Raw genomic sequence first — 9300 nt, 5'->3', positions numbered from 1 at the left:
TGTGTGTGTGTGTGTGTGTGTGTGTGTGTGTGTGTGTGTGTGGTCAATACACATACCTTATCTTGCTTGATGACATGAGACACCAACTCTCTGCTACCAGTCTCCAGGCCTTTGTATGCCACAGGCTCAAAACCCATCTTGTCGCAGTAGAAGGCTGCAGCCTACAAGAGGACCCAGTGAAAGAGTGAGCTGCAGGGTGGACCGGACCAGTGAGCTGGACCGGACCAGTGAGCTGGACCGGACCAGTGAGGTGGACAGGATCAGTGAGGTGGACAGGATCAGTGAAGTGGACAGGATCAGTGAGGTGGACAGGATCAGTGAGGTGGACAGGCCTACCAGTGTTGGAGAGTAGTGAACTACATCTAATTAAACTAGTAGTTTAATAACAGTAGCTTACTGGTACTTGAATAACATTCATATTTGCAAAAATTGTCATTTTTGTGTAATGAACTACTGAAACTCCAAACAAGTTTGGGTATAAAATGATTTCTTTTCCATTTTATTTCAGAAAGATGACAAAGTGGACAAGGTGGAAGTCTTTCTGACGTGTCCAGATACATCCCCTATTCTCACTAACTGTGTTCTCATCTCTGCCAAAAACACACAGTATTCATAAAGTCCCATGTTCCATGGTGTAAAAGATTAAAAACAAAACAAGCAATCAAAAAAAGCAAAAGAGTAAAAAAGTATCTTATTTATTCTGTTCACAACTGGCCTTGCATCACTATGAGGCAACTCAGAGTACTGTAGCGGGTTTTTCTTTGTTCTTTGTTCTTATCCTTAGAATAAAGTGGCTCTTTATGTGAGTTACTCTCTTTGATCTATTCTATGTGAGTTACTCTATATGAGCTACTCTGTGAGTTACTCTATTTAATCTACTCTATGTGAGTTACTCTCATTGATCTACTCTATCTGACTTACTCTCATTGATCTACTCTGTGAGTTACTCATTGATCTACTCTATGTGACTTACTCTCATTGATCTACTCTGTGAGTTACTCATTGATCTACTCTATGTGACTTACTCTCATTGATCTACTCTATGTGAGTTAATCTATTTGATCTACTCTGAGTTACTCTCATTGATCTACTCTATGTGAGTTACTCTCATTGATCTACTCTGTGAGTTACTCTCATTGATCTACTCTGTGAGTTACTCTCATTGATCTACTCTGTGAGTTACTCTCATTGATCTACTCTATGTGAGTTACTCTCATTGATCTACTCTATGTGAGTTACTCTCATTGATCTACTCTATGTGAGTTACTCTCATTGATCTACTCTATGTGAGTTACTCTATTTGATCTACTCTGTGAGTTACTCTATTTGATCTACTCTGTGAGTTCTTCTATTTGATCTACACTTTCACACAGGGATCTGTCTAAAAGTCAAATGGAAAAACACCCATGTATAAGAGTTGGGCATCAGAAAATGGCCACTGCTTATGTAAGGCGTATTGCTTAGATCTCTTCATACATACTGCACACTTCATAAGACTTACCTGTTTAGCATTGCCCACCCAAAACTTCACATGGTGAAACCTCAGGAATTTGCCTCTCTCTGGCTAAAAAAAGTATATCACCAGATATTGTAGAATGTTAATGATTAATTCAGTGTGAGAAATGTATGTTTCTAATGTATAATGTGTAATGTGTTTGTTCTGGAAAAGCTAATTCTGCAACCAAACTGAACAGAATGTGCTCTAGCACTGCTGTATTATGGGTGACAGTGTGACATTCACGATATATCTTTGAAAAAAGGATCAATATGTCTATAGCACCTGCGTATGGGTTACTATAGAAACTGACACATTTTTAAAAAACAATGTTTTACCTTTTCTCCTTTGTCAGTGTAGCTGGTCTAAAGATGGAAACACATGAATGTTACCTTAATTCAATATTTTATGAATATAGATTATATTTCATATTTATTGTAAAAATGAGTAAAGCCATGCCGTTTTAGCATACCATACAACAAAAGACTGTACCTAAATGATTTCATATAGTGCTGTACATTCCAGCTGTCAGTTTAACTGACAGCCCTAATAGTCTGATTTTAGATTTTAGTTTTGGGATTTTGGCATATAGCAAAACTATACTTATCATCCCATCTGCTGTACAAAAAAACAAAAGCCAAAACAAAAACCCAAAGAAGCTGATGCATGAACGTAACAGTCCTACTCACCATTCTGCTGCTCTCACTGAGTTCTACTCACCAGGACAGATGATCAAAAACGGTTACTGCGCCCACTTATCTGCTGATAAGCAGTGGCCTCAGATCCTGTGGTGATTGGACTTTAGGTCAGCACCCCTTCACCCTCCTCCCTCTCAGGTGCTGACCGGGGACCAGCTCTCCCCATCCGGATCTTAATCTTAACCATTCCAGGACCAAAGGTGAAGCTGATCTCTGATCAGATTAAACAGGGGACTTCCACCCTTATCCCACTTATGCTGCTGTCAACTTTCCACTTCTGTATTGATCGACTGTTTTCCTTCAGCAGAGACCCTTTTCAGGCAGTGGTGACTGCACAGTGCTTATACAGACTGTTAAAACGGGTTGCCTGTTTTTGAATTTGGACCTTATTAATATGGATTTATTTCCCTGTCATTTGTAAATGTACATAGCACAACATCAGTGATAGCTTTAGTAATGAGCAATTTAACACTACTCTGTAGCATCATTTGGGATCTAAATACAAGCCAGCAAAACGATTTAAAGCATTCAAAAAACCCAGATAAATCTCTTTTTAATGACTCACAGTATAAGTACTGTGTAGTTAAGCTTGTCTTTAATGTTCTACCGGGGAAACAAAAACTTGCAAAGTATGCTTTATAATAGGTTTTACTAACTGTCAAACAAGTTACATTTTCACAGATCAGTACTCTTGGCTACATCTGTGCCAGAGAATATGTTTATTTCTTCCCGAGAGGTTGTTTGCACAGGAAGTAACTTCAGCTATCATGTATGGAAGTTTACTAACAGTTGGAATGCAGGAATTTCTAAATTTGAACAAATAGTATCTCATTTACAGTTGTTTGAAAATTTAAATGAGATAATGTTATTCAAGGTGACATAAATACCCATTATTCACCAAGATGTGCTTCTGAATGGAAATATGGGAAGGGTTCTAATGACATGACATCACTGTTTTGGTACTCTATTAAATCCAGTGAGAAGCTACAGAGGAAGGACACGTTTCTCCGTGTTTTAAATGTAAAAATCTGCAAAACAGCAAACCTTTCCTTTTAAACTTGGTTTCTCTACCAAGTTCCCAGGACCGAGAAGATGGTCCACATTCCCTTCTTTAACCCGTCTCCTAGTGCGCTGGTACCAGGTGGTACCTGGTACTCGATGTATCTAATGAATTGATTGAGAGCGTTGGGAGCTGGGCTAGATAAGCAGATAAGTCGCAAGGACTGGCTTGAGGATCTTTGCTCTAAATCACAGTCGACACAGGAATTGGTCAGTAGAGGGAGCTATATTACCAGAACCTGGTCATGTACTACATTTAAGAAGCGGGTAGTCTTGCAGGGATATTCTCTCTCTGCTGTACTGTGACTATATTTCTTGCATAGGTTTTTCTAGTAACAAAACTGTTTAAAAAAAAAAAAGGTCTCATTCCCGCCTTCTACTTTCGTTTACTCTGAAAGCGTGTGTGTCTAGGATCTCCGTCCCACCTGGTCCGGGAGCGGCTAAGCGCATTAAGCTTGGTGTGTGACCGAGGATCAGCAGAGAGGCGCAGGATAAAGGGAATTAACAAAGAGCGCCGTCCACTGTCCACACACCACACCCGTTCCCAAAGAGCGGCAACGCGATTATCCGCACTCAACAAGTGACTCAGGCGTAGCCCGTATTCTGGGGACAACATGAATACAAGGAGCTGGCCATAGACAATGGTGTTGTAGCGATAACTCCGAAAGGCTCGGGGTGCTGTAGCTTAAGATGCAGATATGTTTTTGCTCTTGTGAAAGCCCTTTGCTCTGTCTTTGATTTTTGGTTGAATCGTTTACCCTGTCAAGTTGCTTTGTTTTACTGTCACATAACTGAGGACAGAGGTCCCAAATTTCTGTTGGCACCGGTTTTCGAACATGATGCTGTATGCATGCCTGGAAGGAATGATTGTAGGTTGTGGACATGAAAATGGCTCAGGGTCGTTCTATCTTTGGCCCCAGGGACACAAATAAGGTCTCCAAACACTGTCACATGGGCCAGAAGACGCATTTGTTGAACGGGGGGAAGCACAGTACCAGCGCGTGTGGACTGGACTGCGCTCCCTGCGGCCACCAGCGCGTGTGGACTGGACTGTGCTCCCTGCGGCCACCAGCGCGTGTGGACTGGACTGTGCTCCCTGCGGCCACAGGTGCGTGTGGACTGGACTGTGCTCCCTGCGGCCACAGGTGCGTGTGGACTGGACTGTGTTGCCTGCGGCCACCAGTGCGTGTGGACTGGACTGTGCTCCCTGCGGCCACCAGTGCGTGTGGACTGGACTGTGCTCCCTGCGGCCACCAGTGCGTGCGGACTGGACTGTGTTGCCTGCGGCCACCAGTGCGTGCGGACTGGACTGTGCTCCCTGGGGCTCCCTGGCATTGTGCGTCCAGGTCATCTGGGGGGACACTGCTAGGCTGCAACTACAGGCAAGGGGCAAGCAGTAAAAATAGCCTCAAGCCCTAACTGCTGAGCTGTAAATACACATGTACATATACGTGCACGAATGCGCGCGCGCGCACACACACACGAAGTCCGTCAAGTTAAAGGACACATTTGACGCTTCTGCCAGATGCGGGCTGCCACAAATGTGGTGCCTATTAAGGGAGAACTGGGGGTCTTTAGTTTGGCTTTCGCACCGATGCAGAGGTTTTTGCAGGAAAAAAAACTGACTGGATATACATTATTATTATCTCGTGCAGAGCCTAAACCCAGTTTGAACACATATTACCACTTAATGACTGATCCGCTTGAGAGCATGTTTGTCTAGTGTTAATAATTATCTTAGATAGAACTGTGTTGCTTAAGAATTGCAGTCACGTGAGTGTCCTAATGAAATGGTGCTTCCATATAACTACAATAAAATTAGATATTTGGAAGCTTGAATGTTGTTCCATAATGAAGAACATATATGCACACTATAAGATCAAGTGTAATTGCTTTTGGTAGAAGTGGGTTTGAAGTGTCCATTAGTGATGAAAGATGAGAACAGACATACCTTATTGTATTTCTCACTAACAATTTTAATTTAATAATTTAGGCAAGAGCAGTTGTATTCCACTAACAGTGGCTAAATTATTAGATTAGTATAAACTACGCAAACCGATTTACGAATATTATGATGTCCGCATACAAAACCAATGTGTAAGCCTACTGATAAACTACCACCCCTAACCAGTTCGTGTTTTAATAACAAAAACCAAGTCGATGCAGTCCTAATTTTTTGTGAGGACTTGCGTAATCTACACATGTGACATGTGATCCGACAGTGCCGCGCTGTGATTTTCTATTGGCCAGCTTCTTGCCAATAGCTCAGTCCGTCCATACGGGCCTCGTCTTCACCGCCGCTCGCTGTGATTGGCGCCTGTGTGGGTGTGTTCGCGCCATTTCGGCGTCGCCGCGCCTGTGTCGCTACCTGTTGTAGACGCCCATTGGCTGTGCTGCTCGGGCAGATGACGTCAGGCAAGCGCATCCCTCCTAACTATTGGTCGAGCGCAGAGGTTCGGGTTGCCGAGATTGGTTGTCGCATAGGTCATAGCGAGTGAATGCGGAAGTCGTGTTGTCTACTGAGTCACCGTTGTATCAGCTGATTCTTTCTGAGTGAGTAACTCGATTAAATTTTATTTTCTGCATATTTCAGCAGTAGCATTCGTTCATGTTCCTTTTAATGCAGACTTTCCTCTTTTTGGTAGACCGACAGACAAAGTTGAACGTGGCGTTTGGTTTTCTCGAGCATGTGTTTGCCTCTGAAAGCAATGCTGCGGGTACACGTTAGCCCAGCGATGCAGTTGCAGTAACCCCGTAACGGTGTCAGCTTCATGTGAACCGGCTTTCGATCGCCACCCCAGTGCAGGTTCACTCAGTTGCACCTTGCGAAAGGTTCAGTTTCGTCATCACGATTCCACAAACCGCTGTTGCGCATAACAGCAAACAGCAAACAGCCGACAGTCACTAGTTCACTAGTGTTGGGGAAACGGCTTGTAACCTTTTTTTTTTTTCCCCCCCACGAGTTCCAGATTTTTCCGTCTTTGCGGGTGCGCGCAAAGTTAATGAATTTGAGTTTGATGATCTAATTGGGGCAGGTTGTGGGTTGGATAAAAAAACCCCAAACATTTTAATGCCTATTTTCTCAAGTGTCAAAAAAAGGGGTGCTTGTCGTATGCCATTTCGGGAGTAGTCAATATTCCATTCGTATGTAAGACCCTTTTAATGTATTGGATCCTAAATACGTCCTCTCTAGTGAGGTTTTACACAGCTGGTCGGGAAAACGGAACTATCTTCGCCTGTCTGAAGAAGAATGTAATTTGCGTTTAATAATGTCAATGAAGCTAGTTGGATCTATAATGTACATGAACACTCGCGGCAAAGCGTTCGTTGAATTACTTCCATAAGTTTGAGTGATGTTTTTGCTGTGGCCCATTTCAAGTAGCTTCCAAGACCCCAAATAGCAGGACAAACTCTCCTGATTTGAGGTTTGCTTTCATGGTATGCTTTTTAGCACAAAGCACATAACTGCTAGTGCTGTACAGCAATTTTCACCGGTACCTTAAAGTAGCAATAAGTAAGTTTCGCAATGATTCTTCAATGTATTAAACAGCCATTATACCTACACCTAGTGGCCTGGATGTTTCAGAAATTCTGTACTAAAGCTATTTTAAACATGGCTGCCTCCTTGTGGGGGACCTGCTCAATGGAGTGTAAATTGGTTTGTTTGAGGGCTACATGGCAGTTTTTTTGTCTCATGTGAGTTGCAGCTTTATGGAAAAAAATGTAAAAATAATAAATACTTTGCTAACTTTTGGTAGTAATGATGACTTATTGTTCCTTTTAAGTTGGCACCAATTTTCTATTGCCAGAAAGTCAAGAAAATAGCAAGGTGTTTAAGCATGAGCTGTAAAACATAAACAAGCTTATAAATCATCAGGAGAAAGTGCAAGTGTCTTGTGGCCATAAAGAAAAATAATCTAGTTGGCAGTTTTATCTGAACTGCACTAGTTCCTAGCATTAAATGTTATTAACTTGATAAAGCTATGTATGTAACTACTGGTTAACGTTTATTTTTAAGTTGATAGCAGTTGAGGTTTGTAATTTCTCTTCACTTCTTGCTTCTTAAACTTGACTCATATTTGAGATTTGTGTATCATCTACATTTTTTTTTGCATCATCATTTAACCTGTTTATTAATAGTTCACTCCAAGCAGAGTCACATTTTAGCAGCCTGTTTCTATTCAAGCAGTTTGAGCTGTCCAGTCCTTAGACCATCCAGCTAGTCCATATTGCTTGTCTTCCATTTCCTACCTCACCTGAACGTGATGATCCTAATCCTTGATTACCTGGCTAAAGAAAGTTTGTAATGGGAGTAGAGTGAAATGTGGAAATACCTGGAGCTACAGAGGACTAGATTAACCTTCAGCCTGTAGGAGAACAAATATTCTGACTAATATTGAATCAATTCAGATTTAAGAAGACCAGTTTCTACCTGCAACTATTCTCTTCTCCCATTGACTCTGTTAGGGCCAGGTAACTTGCCAAGCCCCACTGCCTCAGTTGAAATGCCTAATTGCGTAGTGATCATGTTACAGGTCAGGCTCCACTTTAAATAGCCTCATGACTTGCTCTCCAAAAGCACTGAAAATGGGTCACTACAGCCTACAGCCTTATGTTTATGCATCTCCATAGTAATGACGTAGCCTCTCACTAACTCTTATCCCACACCAATGTGAGCAAGGGTTCTGGTATCGGGATTGGTATGAACTGTTCTTTAGTTAATAGCTTCCAAGACCCTATTGGTCAGGGTAAGCCCTTGTTGGGCAGTAACATCTGTGAATCTGTGTGGTTTATGAAACACTGAAAGCTGTGATTATGAAAATGATCTGTTGGGGTAAAATAGGACATGTGTGTGCATGTGGACAAGAGAATGCTTGGTCTTGTCTGTGTTCTTTGGCCATGTTTAGGAACCAGGGCAAATTGTTCAGGTGAGGTTTGTTGTCTCATTCATCTGATCTGGCTTGTGGGTTTAGGTGCGGATCCGATCAGGCATCAGAGTGGCCGCAACGATACAAATGTGCTCCAAATCACATGGTCTGCTTGCACCCTGTTCTGATATTGTCAGGATAAGTACTGAATGGGGGAGAGGGCTACGAATATAAATCTTCAGCCTATGTGTCATTCTCTTGAAATCTTGATGGCTTGTCTGTTCCAGGGAAAATTGATTTACACAGTGATATTTACCAGGCAGCTCTGAAGGAAAACGTCTGATTTCACGTAGCGGCCGAGTACCTTGTGTCCACCTCAGTGGCTGCTGGAAACCGGTCAGAGGAGGCTGGCTGCCCAAACTGTGGGGTTACTTCTGTGAGCTGTAGCAGTAGCTCTGTGCTATTTTGCGTATAGAGTTGCATGGAAGGTGTTGTCCTTCCAATAGTGAAACAGACCCCGGTTTGGCTGTTCTCAAGTCATTTGACCCTGCTGAAATCCAGAGTGTTATTGCTCGTGTTTCCCACCACTTTTGTGGGTGTGGCCCCCGATGGAACCTTGAAGGGTGATGGGATTTTGCTGTGGAACACGTTGCTCAGTAGTGCTCCCTGCAAAGGAAGATGGTAACATTACAGCACTGGAACACCACCGTTATCAGACGGCCGTGCACCCTTCACCTAGATTCAGATGTACAGTTATTTAAGGAGTGAGTGACGAGTCAGTACAAGCCAGCTCATTCTGAGACACTACAGTCCTTGTCAGATTTCTGTGGAAATCAAAAAGCAGAAACGTACCTCCTTCACACGTTCTCCCATTTGCTCCGTCACGTGCGTCCAGAGGAACTGCATACCTGATGCAGGATATCACCTGGCTCTAAAAAACAACACAAAAAAAAAAATTCTTGGCTCTTGTCCTAACGGCAGCGCGAGACTGCAGGCATTCCAAGGCGCCGTGACCTTTGACACCCGGCGCACACCTGTGCTGAGGAGCACAGAACAGCCACTTGTGCCTGTGCTTTGACTCTGCTTTTGTACTAGTGTGTGGGTTCAGAGCCTTCAGAAGAGGAATTCCCCTTTCTCAGCATGGGGAAGTGAAAGTGACCGTGTTTGCAGGGACTTGAGA

The 9300-nt window shown here is 43.0% G+C and overlaps 2 protein-coding genes across 17 annotated transcripts in view; one reads left to right on the top strand and one right to left on the bottom strand.

The window, feature by feature from the left end:
* hpda (4-hydroxyphenylpyruvate dioxygenase a) overlaps nt 1–2246 on the bottom strand; it is a 7494-nt gene extending 5248 nt beyond the window's left edge. The window contains exons 1-4 of the mRNA XM_027010306.3: nt 2185–2246; nt 1834–1860; nt 1502–1564; nt 57–161 (exon numbers count right to left, since the gene is read on the bottom strand). Coding sequence (XP_026866107.2) covers nt 57–161; nt 1502–1564; nt 1834–1860; nt 2185–2187 — 198 coding nt within the window. The 5' untranslated portion in view covers nt 2188–2246. The remainder of the gene's footprint in view (nt 1–56; nt 162–1501; nt 1565–1833; nt 1861–2184) is intronic.
* A 1815-nt stretch (nt 2247–4061) lies between these two features.
* Nucleotides 4062–9300, top strand: part of mtmr4 (myotubularin related protein 4) — a 52083-nt gene continuing 46844 nt past the window's right edge. For 3 of the 16 annotated variants that reach the window (XM_081718749.1, XM_081718741.1, XM_081718748.1), the window contains exon 1: nt 4405–5805. Coding sequence is in view for 9 of the 16 variants with exons in the window: in XM_081718735.1 (XP_081574861.1) it covers nt 4135–4360 (226 nt within the window). In the remaining 7 variants the exon portion in view is untranslated. The other 13 variants (XM_035526857.2, XM_035526855.2, XM_081718752.1 and 10 more) reach the window with 11 other exon arrangements.

The sequence above is a fragment of the Electrophorus electricus genome, chromosome 8 (genome assembly GCF_041902795.1).
Source record: "Electrophorus electricus isolate QZ-2024a chromosome 8, ASM4190279v1, whole genome shotgun sequence".
In the NCBI taxonomy this organism is placed as follows: domain Eukaryota; kingdom Metazoa; phylum Chordata; class Actinopteri; order Gymnotiformes; family Gymnotidae; genus Electrophorus; species Electrophorus electricus.
The sequence above is the reverse complement of the archived record's forward strand: the minus strand, read 5'-3'. Positions and strand labels throughout refer to the sequence as shown.